We start from the raw sequence: 15,916 nt of genomic DNA on the forward strand, positions 1-15,916 counted from the left end.
GCTCAGTGTCTGTAAGCAGGTTATAGAGTTTGACTACAACAGTTATTAAAATACAGTGACTAGCAAAGTAAGATGACGTTTCGAATTAGTTGTTGATTGGTTACGAGATCCACGGTTGACGTAATAGATATGAAGATCAGCCTGATATTTGTATTTACCCAGTCAACAATCAGTATCCTGCGGAGGTCCAGCCTCTGCTGTAGCAAGCGTGTTGCTATGGCGACTGAGTTGAAGAAACAGAACCCCATGGCCTGTGACGCTTCCGCATGGTGACCTGGAGGCCGCACCACTGCCATACCGTTCTTGACATCACCTGTCGCCGCTGCAATTTCAAAATTCCATTACAATACAGTTTAAAAATTATTATTTGAAAAATAATCTAAACACCCCATATAAATTCTACTATAGCCCGTTGAAATTGAAAACTTCATTTCATTTTAACAGAAATCGATTCACATTACTTTTCAAAAAATGATAGCATAGATCAAATTAAGCCTAAGACACGTACTTTTGAAGGCTAGATCAACGACACAGCCCACAGCCATGCGTGCTGCAGGCCCTGTGTGTAGCTCATTCCAGGTAGTGTCCGAGTCCACGCCCACACCTCCACACGGCAGCCGCACAAAGCTCTTGATGGGCAACTGTGACAACTTGCTCATGTCCAGTTTCTGGCGATTCAGTGGATTGGTGCCTGAATTTAAAACTGAGTTAGTCACTGTATCGTTGTTAAGTATAAGGGTGTTTTCTAGTATGAGTAACTTCGATTTCTTCAAAAAAGCAGAATTAAGTAAATAGAACATCTGTCTGTTATTTGATTTTTTCATGTTTAACAATTTGAGCAACACAGTGTTATTGGCACATGCACCACAGAGTGCTCATGTAAATATTGATAACGAATGTGTTAATTCTTCTCACTAGTAAAAATGACTCCACAAACGAATGATGGGAATCGTGATAAAATGCGTGAGAATGTTAAGTTAACGTTACACAACAGCTGTGCACTCGTTGGTTTGACCAACTTAACCAATCCGAAACTTGTTGTTAAAGCAATGAAACGCAGTTCTGCGCTATAAGCTGGTGCGTTGATGACTTTTTCTGTGAGGACTACATTTTAATTCTTGAGATCTACACAAAAGCTCTGTTACTATGTCAAATTGCATGTTATATATTAAATAAATCTAAACATTGTTTACAGTAGCTGTAAAATGGCATAATTGGGATTTAAATTTAGTTTTGTATTATAATTTTTTTCAGTGAATTGGGAAATTCATAATTTTTTTCATTTAAATATTTATTTGTACAAAATATATTTAAAAGAGCTTATAAAATCAGTTTTTATTTTTTTACTTCCAAAAATACACGAAGTTATAAAAAACAAACTTCAGAAATTTTAATTTAACTAGAACTTTAAGGAAATTAAGATTAATTTTTTAAAAGCTAATTGGAAGCCTAAAGCCTAAGTTATAATTGGAAGCTAGGAAGAAGTAAATAAATTTAAATTCAGTGCTTTAACCCTATAAGTGGCAAGCGCCGTCTGAGACGTATGATTCACGCGGCACAGCTGTCGCTTCACATTTAAGGCTGTTGCTCCGCAACCATCCATTATTTTTAGGCCTAGTTTGAACTATCGTATTCTCCATGAAATTTCCTATATATATCATATAGTATAGTGTGTATTCATGTTACTAATGTTTGCTGGCCTAAATGAATCCAACAGTTTTCGTTTGACCTGGCGGCAGACGAGAGAACAGCTGTCTACTCGTCTCGTCACTGTTTTGTTTGGCGACTTTGCATACTGTTATTGTCAGTATATTACTGTTTATCGCGTTGTTTGTGTTACCGGTAAATGTTTAGGTTATTCGTTCGTCATGGAAAATGTTGGGGTACTTTGGGATTATACCGACCACACCAGTATGAGGAACACAAACATATAATTTATAGAAAAAAACATTATAGAACGAAAAAGCAACTCTTCAATTACAAACTTACGATTATTAATTGTTAATGGGTTTCCTGTGACGCCCAGAATGCAGCAATATCAAGGATGAGTGAGTGTAGTGGATTTCCGCCTTCAGCCGCAACTGCCGACCGCCACGAATATTTTAGATTTAAGCAACTAGTCACGATCTTGTAAAAAAACGAATGGTCCCCTCTTCGCTCCTGGGTAAATCCCAAATTCTCATAGTGTCACCCATCACTAATCTATTACACACACAGTAAAACACGAAAGTACAAGAATGCGGCGCACCAGCTGAACGGGCGGCGAGATTCTGTAATCACGTTATCTACTAGACCGCTCGACTTTGACCTCTGTCTGAGGATGGGGAGGGGTCTGCGATAAGACAATTCCTGTTTTATATTTACGAAATATACTGTGCTATGACAAACTAAGCCACTATTATAGGCCCTACACTACTAGGAGGAAAATACAAGCCCTAGTGACTAGTGACTCGGAGTAAAAAAAAGAAAAAAAAAAACAAAACAAAAACAGTTTGTACATTGATTTAGTTTTTCCCTTCTAACTTTTTTGTTCTTGTAAATAGAAAAAAATGCATAGGTAGTAATTTGTTTAGAATAAAATTGTGTATATTCTGTAAATATGACATTATTTTGTAGCTCCAGTAGTTTCAAAGTGACGGACAGTAGAACTTAAAAATTATTTTTTCTAAAAGAAAATCTTTACACACCTACAGTGATATTCATCTGAAAATAAAAATAAGGAACCAAATATCATAATTATTCTTATTCTATAGTTTATAAGGAAATCAAAAATATATAATGTTGCTAGGTTATCACTTATACAATATTTTCTAAAAATAAGTCTAACGATCACGGCAATTTACCCGAAAACGGCCTGCCACTGAGACCACAAATGACCGCCACTTAAAGGGTTAAGGACAAATTTTTGTGTTTCCTATTCTATGCTGTCTACTCTATATGTATCTCTAAATCGAGCAAACACATAATTATTGAGCGAGCGCACGTAGGTCAGGTCTGACTCACCAAAGAGCAGCGTGTGTGCCTCACTGTGGCAGACCTGGAGCTCCTCTAGGGTGGCCTTGCGACTTCGCACCCTGTCACACCGTTGGACCAGTCCGGTCTCGCCCAGACGTGCCCACACACTTTGCAGCCGGCCACCGTGCTCCAGGTGAAGTGAGTTGTCACCACAGACACAAGCGTGTTTTAGCATCAGCCCGTCGTACGCTAAGCCAGTTGTCACAGCATGACCAGGACTGCTAAACATTGCATAATAGTCATAATCTGCCTTTTAATTGGATAAATCTAAATATAGAGGTAATTTAACATAAAATGTATTACTGAAACATGGAGAGCAACTCAAGTTACTATTGGCAAAGCAATACATAACTATTCCATTTCTATTATTTATTCTAGTTCTATTTATTTTTCTCAGAACATTATTAATTGTAAATCAACTTAACGATAAAATAGGAGTAAACTATCAACATTATATTTATTGAAATATTTAATTTATCTCTACTAAGGGCAGTTTTCCTTTAAAATGACCTTGCCCACGCTATTTTAGAAGCAATGACTGGCAAAACTGATAACAGTGCTATTGTCAGCCCCTGAATATACACTGGGATATGTTGTGTTTGAGTTGCTTTATGCTTTTTTTTAGAAAAATAAGATCTGAATTTTAAATATTGTACTTAACTAAATGTTCAGTTCTTTCTAAAATAAATTGTATTTGTACCTGTTTGAATTTTATTTTAATGAGCATATGTAGCCATAAAAAAAAACAAAAACGCAATTCAGTGCATTAATTTATAGTTTAAAATATGATAAAATTGGTTTGTCATAAATTTATCGAATTCTATGGGAAACGGTTTTAGCACAATATTTAATGTTTTTTTTTACGTAGTGCTTCAAAAGATTCGCTTCATTGGTAGTGCATTTACTATAATATATGGCTGCATAAGGCAAGTTATAATGAACTAAGAAAGACTAAAATCACATAATAAAGTGAAACCTAGTTTTTTATTGTTTTAGTTCACTTGTGACAAGAAGCCGATACATCTAATGAGATGCAAGCACTTGCAATGGCACTTAGTCCTAAAATAACGTTTGTGCTTGCTTCTCTAGTGATAGGATATTCAGGATGGGTAAGGTTGGAGGTAGGGACCACCTCCTGTCGAGATCCCATGTTACATCCAACATAAAGATTCAAGAATGTCACGTCATCTGGGAAGAAAGGTAAGTCAACTCTGTTCAAGCTTCTTTCAGCCAAAGTGGACAGGGGAGACAATACTGCCTTGTGTTTAGACTTGCAAAAAATTTTTCCGCACTAAGGGAGCCACAGTTACTCCAACAGTTATCCTTCTCAGTAAACTAGACCTATTGAACAACCTTTAGGCTCCAACATCTCAACATTTACTATCAGCTAAATCCTCCTGGGGGAAATTATAGCTAGTTCTTCTGATGCATTCCACTGACCTCTGAGGGGGGTTGGTAACAGGACCAGACTCAGGGCTGAGGGCCACCAAGGGGCTGGAGAGAGCTCGACTCAGTGGTCTGACCACGTGTGACAACCGGGGACTGAATGCCGAGCCTGTAACAGTGATCACTCATTTCTAGTATCTCAATTTCAGTGGTAAAAACTGGTAAAACATTATTTAAAACATTTGTAATGAGTGTCGGATGTACCTTCACTAACTTGCAGCGTGTGTCTCATCATCAAGTCACGCTGCTGCTGCAAGAAGCTCTCCCGTTCCCTCTGCTGACGACATATCTCACTCTCTCCCTCTACCTCACTCTTCTTGTCCTTCTCTGTCAAGTCTATCACCTTCAACAAGATAACTTAATTTATACTGGGGGGCGTACTATAGTGAAAACTTAACAATGGAAACAGAATAAACAAAGTCACTTTCGTTAGTCATCATACTTTTGAACCTGCTTGTTTCGGCAAAAGCATGAAATGTAACATACACAGAAAAATCATGTTGAGTTGCATAGAGTTAAGATGTAACGTGATACTATTCCAAAATAGCCTAAAATAACACTACGATTTAAATATGAATAATTTTGTCAGGAAAGTTACTATACTGAGTAATAAGTAAGTAAACACTCAGTATTACACGATTACCATATATTTGTATATGTTTAGATTAAAATCCAACCTCTGTGAGATCCTCAGCCTCTGGGGCCTCGTCCAGTTGGCTGCCACTGAGTGACTGTGCCCGGCTGCCCGCTCGTGTCAACACTGTCTGGCGGATTTGCTGCATACAACAAAATTTCCTTTACAACTTGTACCAATTTACGTAAAAGTCTGGCTGATAATTAAATGTACTGTCAGCAAACATACAAGGTGTGGTCAGAAAATTACTGGCCTAAGCCTGAAAACAAAATTTTGCTTACAGCACACTTACAGATATTTAAAATTTTATGTTCTCCCCCTTCAATGTACTCCCCTCCTCTGTCTCTGCACTACTCCATGCGAGTTTTCGACTTACGTTACAATGCTGCAGATCATTTTCCATAGCCCTGTTGATGACTTCCATCACTCGTTCTTTTCAAAGTTGACTTGATTTACGGAACAAAAAGGTCACAGGCCATGATCGGGTGGATGATCTAAGACAGGGGATGTTGTGTATGGCAAAAAAAATGTCCTCACTGACAAAGCTTTGTGAGCTGGATGGAGCATAATCCTGGTGGAGAATCCATGACTTTTTCACCCAAATCGTTACGTTTTCTTCGTATATGCTCACTTAAGGTAGTCAGGAAATTAATATAGTAATTTAGTAATTCTGATTTACTGTCTGCCCCTCCAGTACCGATCTTTACAATGTTAACATCAGTTTTTGTTGATGATGGTCTGTCAATGTGTGTGTTGTCACTCGTGTCTTCATGGCCATATTTAAATTGTTTAAGCCACACTTGTGTTTATATTATCAGATGTCACAATTGGAAATTTTCCAAGTTTGAAAAGAAATTTGATGTTCACAAGCTGTTCTTTCTGGTGAAAATTTTTCCAACGCAGAGACAAGAAGTTAAATGTTCATAACTGGCGCTACGGGCCGGAAAAGTACAGGAACCAAATGAAACTCGAGGAGGTGTAGGAGGGAGAGCAACGTGACCAGCTGTACGATATTCAGCCTTATTGCGTTCGATCTGTGGCTCCGTCACTAGCAATCCGATTATTTTCTACCCACACTTCATATAATTATATTTTATTCTTAACTCAAAAATTAGTAAATACCTATAATCTTTTGCTCAATCATTCTCAAGAATACCTTACAATGGTTTTCACAATATTTAGATGAATCAGTATTCTAAAATAATACATATTTCAAGGTTTCAAATGATATCTTAATCAAGAAATGCCAAATCTTAGTTTTCGTAATTCTTTAAACAGAATTATTCAACATTTTGCTTTGTTTGGCCAGCTATCCAAACAACAGTACATCTAGCTAAGAGTTTTATACATAAAAACAGTAACAGGTCTTAATCTCAATATACATTTAATATCTTCTTTTGATTTTTCATAACTCTTGCGGCTTGTACCCAAAACAACAGTAAATTTCACTTTACCAGTCGTTTATTTATGAAATTTAACTGAACACAATGTAAACATGTACATAAGTATATAGATCTATGGACAATGCTCAATGCAGCTGCATATAATGTGTTATATTGAACTTTATTAATTATGCATTTGTACCCACCAAAGCAAGTGTTTGTGAGTATAAGCTTCCATTTATTTGTTGTATTGTTACCTAATATGATTGCTACAAATTATAAGTACCCAGTTACTGCAGGAAACATGATTTTTCTACACATTTGCCATTGTTCAGTGATACAAAAGAATCAATAACACTATGCTCTGAGATCCACAATCTGATCTCTTCCTCAGGTGGATAACTAACTTAACACAAAACTACAATTTAGGTTAAAATAACTAAATCATACCAGAGCATTGCGACACCCATAATTCAAGAGTCACAACTCTCATAGAGAGCATGCACGGAGTTAACACAAATCATGGTTGTTGCAATTCTTGACGAGCATGTCACAACACTGTGGTATGATTTGTTTATTTTAACCTAGAATATAGTTATGGGTTAGGTTAGATATCCACCTGAGAAATGGATCAGATCTCGAAACATAGTGTTACTTATTTCTGTATCACTGAACAATGGTCTAATGTCTGAAAAACTCCTGTTTCCATCAAAATCCTTCCATCATCAAAAACAAAATGTAGAAAAACATACCAGGTAGAAATGATAAAGGACAAATCATGTTCTCAAAACATGGTACACTTTATAGAAAAACTAGAAGAAAAAACAGGATGAATTCCAAAATTTTCCATACTAGAATGGAGATAAAAAGCTATTCCGTTTCGAGAAAACGAATATATCGTGAAGAGGATAATAAACCCCTCTTTTTTGTTACTACCAAAAAATTGTAGAGCCCAAAGACTGAAATATAAAAGTTGTGATATCTTGAAAACGTAAGTTTTCTCAGCTATTTCACTTTTTTTTTAACAGAAATATCTGTGCATTGGCCATTATACAATTTTGTATATAAATAAAATTCATGGTGTTCACACGACCGCCTGTTCCTCACCTGTCTCAGGAGGTTGTGAGTGGAGAGGTGTGCAGGATGATGTGTCGGGGGAGGAGGAGGGTCCAAGACGATGCCGGCCGCAAGCATTGGGTGGCCGAGGGGGAGGGGAGCACTCTGCGTGCGACCCAGAGGACGATGACCCTGCTTGTTGAGTCTTGCATGGGCCACCTGTGTGTCCGTGATGGCCACATGAGGGTACATGCTGGGCAGACAAGCGCCGCGCTGCTCCAGCGACGCCATCTGCTTGTGTGTGTATGCAGCACTGCCATACTCCGCTGCTTCTATCACTACATCAAGAGAAAACATATTACACTTTTGTAGAACAATGTGGTAAAGCTTCTGTAACAATTGTTAACATGTGCAGTCCATAATGTTTACCTGGTAAGGTTGGGTAGTAGGGCAAGGTTCCAGATAACATCTGGCCTGTCAAGGGCATGCCCAGTCTGGCGGCGAATGCTGCTCTCACTTCCGCTTCAGACACCGGGGCCAGCTTGCTCTCCTGCAAAATTAAAGCGATAAGTGAAGTGGTATTCCTTTAACTTAAATAAAGCGATAAGTGAAGTGGTATTCCTTTAACTTTACCGACAATCAGGGATCAGAGAGCTGTGCAAGATGACAAACAGTGAAGTAGAAATTAATTATTTGGTTACACAAATTATAAGGCTACAAACAGTATGTTGACCTTTGACAGTGCATTTGAGAGGAGGAAACATTAGGGAAATTGTGCCATGCTGTGTGTGACAGATGGAAAAATGTTGGTAAGTCCGACAACCCCTTTTTTATACCATACAGTTATTTACCCACTTTACATATGTATACTAGCCATAAAATGTTTGAATTCGATTACAGTAATAAATCAATTAACTACCCTTTCTGATTGCTTCAAGCCGTATTAGTAGTTAATTTAAATTAATCTATCACTACACCATTCAGAAACTATTTAGCTCCAACTCTCTATCAGTTGTAATGTTTAGATCTGTAACTAGAGGAGTAACTAAACTTATTAATATTACTGTAGGAGACTCACACTGGCAGTGGAGGTGGGGGGACGACCCAGGGAGATGTTTGGCATGGAGGGGGAAGTGTAGAGACCAGACAGATCATTCATACTGCCAGGACTAGTTGACAGCTGGGCGTACTGGGGCTCTCCTTCCTGTGAAAAGCAAAGTGTGAGATTAAGTATTTAATGCTGCTAGTTGATAAGAGCTTATGCTAAATCAGTGACAGAGAAGAGACTCTTCGGCAAAAGGATTCGCAAACCTTTGTTCCAATTCTAATGAAACAAATTGTTTGCTATTCAAAATGAATTAATTTTGATCAACTTTTACAATTCATACTGATCCACCAGTTGTTGTCAAAAATGTGACAGAACCATTAGTGTTATCAAAGTCATAAATTTTAAAAAGCTAATAAAAATGTATGATGAAACTTATTCGTACCGTTCCTAGTGTACCGATTGTATTAAATAATAATTCTGGGGTAACTGGATTACCGGTGGAAGGAGTAGGCCTAGATGAATGATAAGGGCTGGACTGTACAAAAGAGGCTGCTATCGGCGAGGCGCGCATCGCACATGGCAGTGTTCGATAACGAAATTGAGAGGTGGGGTGAGGTAGACGCCCTCCGCCTCAGTTAATCGGCAGTGATTGTAACGAGTAGATTAAATAGTGCTTAGAGTAAATCTTTTTGCTAATTGTCATCGAACCTGCGGGTAAGTGAACCTTTTAACTGGAGTTCAGTCAATATTCATTCTTAGTTATTTTGGAATAATTTTGGGGAAAGAAATATTGTAAAAATTAAATTTAATGGGAATTTATGAACTTATCCTTTTGATCTGTGCAATATAAAACTTCTTGGTGCAGTGAGCACATGTATATAAAACTTTATGTAAAAATACTAAAAGAGTTTTGTGGTTGTTACAGATGCTTTCAGCAATTTTTTTATTTATTAAATCTCTAACACTGAAGAATTTATTTGATTTTTAAATCTCTAACACTGAAGAATAATTTTAAAGTAAAGTAAAGAAAATTAGTAACAAATATAATTGAATTTTGAAGATAAATTAAAGTGAAGAATTGCCAGATCACAGTGTGAATGTTTGAATTTTGAAAATTGAATAAAAGACAAGCTGTAAGAACTTTGTACATTTTTGGGAGTGAAGAATATATTACAAGTTTGAATTTAAAAGTCATCAAGAAGTTTTTATTTTAATTTTAATTCCAGTTATTATTTTTAAGAAGAAGTTTTATTTTAGTTTAAACTTTATTTATTTCAGAAGATTTACTTTTATTTTTAAACCTTCACAAAAGTTTATTTTAAATTTCAAAGCTAACCCCTCATGTGCCAGTAAAACGGTACACTAGTAACATAGTGCAACAAAGAGCACATGCTTATTTCTACGACATAGGACAAGGTGTAATCTTTTTGTGTAGAATGATAAAGGTGTACACCCAAAACTTATACTGTAAAGACTGTGTCTTGATGACTGCTGAACTAACAACACTGAGAAAACTGATATTGGAGGAAATAAACAATTTAATAAAAACAAACAAAAAGTAGTAATCTTATTTTGGCAATAATACCCATGTGGTTTAATTGTTTATCTTCCAGGACTGGATCTCAAAATCTCTAAGATAAATTCTGAAAATATTTTATCTAATTACATTTTCAGTTATATTGTATGCTACTGTGGCCTCCAGCTTACTTACCTCTTGAATGGGGGTGTTGTGACCACCAGGAGGTGAGAGTTGAGAGACTGGAGGAGAGTTCGGGCCAGAGTCCGTGTTGCTACCAGACGACTCTACTGGAACATCACAACACTTATGTTGTACTGTATCACACCATATTATAAAGTTACAGTGTCCTCAAACCCGTGTCACAAAATTCTACGGCATGTACTTACAAATGTACTATTCTGTAAGCTACAACAGTCTTGTGTTTAACAAAATTAAATAATGGGGTATAATTATTTCGATACACATCATAAATATATAGATAGAGAAAACATAGAAGAAAAGTTTCCAATCCAAGGCTAAGTGAAGTAATAAAATATATAGTTCGCATACTTTATCTCTTGTTTGGCATTTCGTATGCAGAAACTATCATACAAGAGTTCAACAACAATCAATCTTAATACTAAACAACAATTTTAACGGACATAATTTGTTTGTCTCTTAGTGATGATAGTTGCCGAGATGGATTTAGTGTTATTATAGTTTAGACTTACCATTTAGAAATAGAGTATAAATATTTTATACTAACAAACTTAAGAATTTTATGTATAATTTTAGTTGAAAAAGTTGCTCAATTTCCTGGTTAGCCAGTTCAACTTTGGCTGGCAAAGGGCAGAGGGCTCTGGAGGATGGTAGTGAATGCATATATGGAAAAAGGAGTTCCGGTTATATGATATATCAACAACTGTTTCGAATTGTACAGTGTGTCCTACAATATTGTGACAGGGTTCTGGAACATTCTAAATAAACATTGTTACTAACTAAACTTAATAATGGCAGTTTTTCAGAAATGCATTTAACATTTCCTTTTTAATTTTTGAATCAAAATAAGCTATCAAAAATAATATTTCATAGCTTCAAAACCTCATACAGCAAAATTTAGTCAATTACAAAAACAAACAATTTCTGCTGTTATTGACAATTAATTGTTCTTCTGAGTGGTGCCAATAATTTAGTACTTTATCTATATTTAATCTAACAGCTCCTCGGAAGAAGCAAGTTAATTCACGCCGGTGGAGTGTTAATGGAAGCAATTAGTGTGACCATGCCAGGATGCATACTTGCGAGTTGAGATTTGCGCTTGATGTGACGGTCCTTGCGCCGCGCGATAGGACTCGCCCGTCGCTCGATCACTCTCTGCTTCAGCCGCACCTTGAGCAAGTTGGGCTCGGACGCTACAGAAACAAGGGGAGGGGGGGTTGTTAGCGTTAGCACAACACTCAACACTACTCTACTGCTCTACATCACTTGCTCTTGGTCTGCAATTCACTTGTTTCACAAATTGAAAATGAATGCAGACAGAATTAAATGACACTTTCAGATATTCACATTGCATTGCCTACAACGCATTCCACTTGATTTTAAAACAACGTTCTTACAGCAAAATTGAACTTAACACTCACAGATTGTTGACAGAAAAGCTGTTGCAGTAGTGAGTTAGTGAACACCACACAACCATGCACACAAATCATTTAGTTTACTAAATATATAATTCATCCATTTGATAACTCAAAGGATTATAATCCATATATGTTTAATTTCATGTTTATAAAACTACAATAAAAAATTAAGGCTGATAAAAGGTTGTTTTAAGAATTGTATACAACCAAAATCAACTAAAAATTGTGTTTCAATCGAAAGAGAGATGTAAAAGATAAATATTAATCTTATTAGCATGAATTATAAAAAAATTAATTTCACATTGTAAGATTCTATCACCATACCTGATATTTTATATCAAATACACAAAGAGCTTGGCTGGTCTAGTAACCAAAAAGAAACGAGAAGCTCAATTCTTTTGTTGATGTAATTTTAACATATATTTAAAACTTACTCAATACTAGTGTTATTTTCAAATTTACTGTTCTACTGAACCAAAAGGAAACCGGTTGAGGCATACAGATCACCCGGTACATCGTAATAACGCGATATCGTTAACAAGTGACGACTGAGACAGATTAGTGACACAACGCACACACAGTTGCAGCTGATATGTTACAATCGACGGTACTTACCGGTCTTGCGTAGAGGGAAGTCCTCGTCATACTTGGCCAGCAAGGGGTTAAGGCGGTAGGGGGAGGATGTGGGGTTGCTGGGAGCATTGCTGTCTCCTGGCGTCCCCTGAAGCACTGACCTGCACCAACACCATTCAGAATAAACATAGTTACTTTAAATATTGATTAATTTGTTAAAAATTCAATACAGTTAATTTTTATATACAAGCTAAAAAGGTAATTTTATATGAATACAATTAGAAAAAAACAATAAATAAATTATCCTGGGTCTGAAACCAATTTTTTTGTTTACAATATTGATGGTAATGTTTTTAAATCACATATGCTGTAAAAATAGAAAGAATTTAGAGATAAGTAATAAAATAGTTACTTTTTCACTACTCTTTAACAAGTTAACTTGATGCTGTCATTGTTTATAATATTTTTCTATCAATAAACAACTGATGATGATATATTTTTGCTATTTACACTGATTTGAAGAGATTTTTGATTTACGTTACAAGCAACGTTGGGTAAACCCTCATTAAATTTTCTACACACAGTTCCGGACCTTTTTGTATCAGATCCTTGTGATAAAAAACCACAAACTCATTCGGTATCAAAATCAACATATTGTAGCCAGCCATTAGTTTCCCTACGATCTGGTGACTGCTGAGCACCTAGAAAGAAGCTCTGTGGTTTTTATTTAATTCCACATGTAATGTAAAATGATCCATTTAAAAAGTGAGGTTCAATTTACTAAAGTTATCTTTAAGTAATAACAAATTTATACAAATAATTCTCTACAATTTTGGAAAATGCTCAAGTTTATCCGAAGTATTTTTGAGCCAATTATCAAGGATGCCAGATTTATGAGTTAAACTCTTTTGATGATAGATCGTCCCTTTGAGGTCCTTAAATTATTAAACATTTTATCTAATACTCCTTCATACAGAAAAGTATAACTTTTACTACTTTAAAAGGAAATGTGGCTCCGAGAAAACTATTAAACAAATCCCAGGATTTCCTTGAAGTAGACTGATAGATTAAACAACACATTTTTGACCTATCCTTTTTACTTCAGTTTGTGGTGCAGAAGACCACAGAAAGTATAATTGAGTTGGAAGAAAGTTAAGAAACATCCTCAATACACAATTCATACTTGTGTTGCTTGGACCATGAGACTCATGACATGTTAATCACCATATACAAAGATGTATTATCAAACTAATGTAAGTTTTAACAGATTTACCCTAGATCTGTCACATCGACACTCCAGAATGTATCGATGACATTTTTACATAATATCATAAATTTACTGAATATAAAGTCCAAATTTTATTTCAGTAGTAATTGAAAAGGGAGGTTTCACAACATAATGTACTGAGATTTTACTCACCTGGATGGAATATTACGTTCGTAGTTAATAAAATAAAATGAAAAAAAGGTTTTCTTATGTCAAAATTTTATTGCTATGCAAAATTCGTAGGACAAATTTCTTCCACATATTTGCAAACTTATTATATCTCTATATTCCTTATTAAATTGGGAAACTTTGTATATATTGGATTTTCTTCAAAACATTTATGACAAAACTAAAAAAATTTTAAAAAGAAAATTTAACATTGCACGGATCTAGGTTAACTAATATCATATAATTATATGATTGATAGAAATCAATATGTGAAATGACTGTATAGTACTCACCAGTTGCGGAATGCCTGTCCGGCTGTTGGAATGGCTCCATTAGCAGCAGCTGCAGCCTCTCTGTGTTTTTTGTTCAATAAGAACCCCTGAAACATGACCAATCACATGGAAATAATCTTTATCTGTAATTGTAGAATACAAATATACAACCAATGGCATCAATTACAAAAATTAGGAACTAAAACTAGAACATTATTCTGCTACGTTTAATTTTATGTTGTAAAATATTCTTCAATATATTTTCAGAAACTATGTCCTTGATGAGGATAACTAATCTATCTTTTACAAGAGAGCTGTCTATTTTAGTCCCCAGAGTCATCTTAAAAACTTGCTTTTATTTAAACCATCTACAGTTAACGCAATCTATGTTGACAGACCTCTATTTTGGTTTTATAAAAATTAAAAAAATAATAAGAGTATCCAATCATACACTGTCATGTATCGTTGTTGTTGCAAACTATGTAGATCTTCCGAGACTCTTTTAAATATTCTAATATTGTGAGGATTATTTTACAGTCTAAATCTTTCTATTTTGTTTTATGTGGTTAGTGATTCATCAACAGTACAATACATAAAAGTTAAAAGTTCTCAGAAAATCTTAATCTGTCAAGTATTGACATAAGATACAAAGAAATTCCATTCAGAGAATGGTTATCACGAATCTTCTAGCCAACAAATGTATGCATCAAGTAGAGTAACCATATCATCTGTAGACGGTATGACTGCTTCCTCATCAACATTTTCAGCTGTTTATGATTTCTGTAATCCAATTTTAAGGATCTTCACTCCTGGCCTTAGTATACAAAAAAATCTGACGATAAATGTCTGCAATCTATACCTTATTACAGAATGTAAGATGGGAAGCTGTTAAAAATCTCCAAATTAATAATTGCAGTAAACATTTTAGCTTTTGAAGCTACAAATGGTGCGAGGTAAAAGTGTAAGAACATTTGCTCATTAGAGTGCAGGAAAGAACTAAAAGAATGTATAACAGAACTGCGACAAAACCGCTTTCATAATATGTATGTATTGTAATTAACAGGGCCAGCCTCAGCTTTTGCGGGACCCTGAAATGATGGCCAGATCCTGCCACCGCACCCCCGTCACCTCCCACCATTTCCTTGTAATAGTCAGTTTATTCAGAATTTTAAAGAATGATATTACAAATTTAGCCTATAATAGCATTACAGTTATTACAGATTGAGCTATCTCGTCCATCAGTCGACACAGTCCTTTCAAATAAATGTAAGGCCGGCTCAGCCCGGGCAAAAGTGTCCGAAAAAACTGGTCTGAGTATGGGTCTGGTAATTAATTAGTCCGAAGAATATATTAAACAGAATTTCGGACATTTGCTGTTGTTATATGATCGAGAAGGTATAACACAATGTTGCAAGGATTTAATCTATCCTCTTCGTCAGGTAAGAGGGGGTATTAATACATATAAAAGAAAAAAAACAGAGAAAAGAAGGTAAGGCAAGAAGAGAAGAAAAAGGGTTCAAACATACCCAATATAGTTACTGGGCTATCCTTTTCCTTTCTGTTCTTTATTTTCGTATGTATTAATACTCCCACACTTGACGAAGAGGATAAATTCCACTCCTAGAAATGTTATTTCTTTTATAACATCGTCAATAAGAAACTTCAAAGAATATATTCGATTTCTTTTTTGGTATTCCACTATAGTAGAATAGACTCATTATTTTTGCTAAACAAGCAGAGACAGAACAGATTCTTTAAAGGTTGCTTAGAATAGAAATCTTAATCTTTCAAGAACTTGTAAACAAAATATACTTAAGCGATCATTGGATGATCAATTAAATGCTGTTTTATAACAAGTCACAACACTGAACATGCTGTGGTTTTGCTCAGTTTATATAAACAAAACTGATAAATGGGCAA

At 35.5% G+C, this 15,916-nt stretch overlaps 1 protein-coding gene across 15 annotated transcripts in view; it reads right to left on the reverse strand.

Annotated features, from left to right (window-relative positions):
* LOC124366088 (histone deacetylase 4) overlaps positions 1–15,916 on the reverse strand; it is a 230,572-nt gene that overhangs the window by 11,389 nt on the left and 203,267 nt on the right. For 11 of the 15 annotated variants that reach the window (XM_046822323.1, XM_046822328.1, XM_046822327.1 and 8 more), the window contains 13 exons: positions 14,018–14,103; positions 12,332–12,450; positions 11,378–11,491; positions 10,293–10,387; positions 8,612–8,737; positions 7,963–8,083; positions 7,585–7,871; positions 5,139–5,237; positions 4,666–4,804; positions 4,456–4,570; positions 3,004–3,236; positions 509–691; positions 159–322 (listed from right to left, as the gene is read on the reverse strand). In XM_046822323.1, the coding sequence (XP_046678279.1) occupies positions 159–322; positions 509–691; positions 3,004–3,236; positions 4,456–4,570; positions 4,666–4,804; positions 5,139–5,237; positions 7,585–7,871; positions 7,963–8,083; positions 8,612–8,737; positions 10,293–10,387; positions 11,378–11,491; positions 12,332–12,450; positions 14,018–14,103 (1,881 nt within the window). The remainder of the gene's footprint in view (positions 1–158; positions 323–508; positions 692–3,003; positions 3,237–4,455; positions 4,571–4,665; positions 4,805–5,138; positions 5,238–7,584; positions 7,872–7,962; positions 8,084–8,611; positions 8,738–10,292; positions 10,388–11,377; positions 11,492–12,331; positions 12,451–14,017; positions 14,104–15,916) is intronic. The other 4 variants (XM_046822325.1, XM_046822326.1, XM_046822334.1 and 1 more) reach the window with 4 other exon arrangements.

The sequence above is a fragment of the Homalodisca vitripennis genome, chromosome 7 (genome assembly GCF_021130785.1).
Source record: "Homalodisca vitripennis isolate AUS2020 chromosome 7, UT_GWSS_2.1, whole genome shotgun sequence".
In the NCBI taxonomy this organism is placed as follows: Eukaryota; Metazoa; Arthropoda; class Insecta; order Hemiptera; family Cicadellidae; genus Homalodisca; species Homalodisca vitripennis.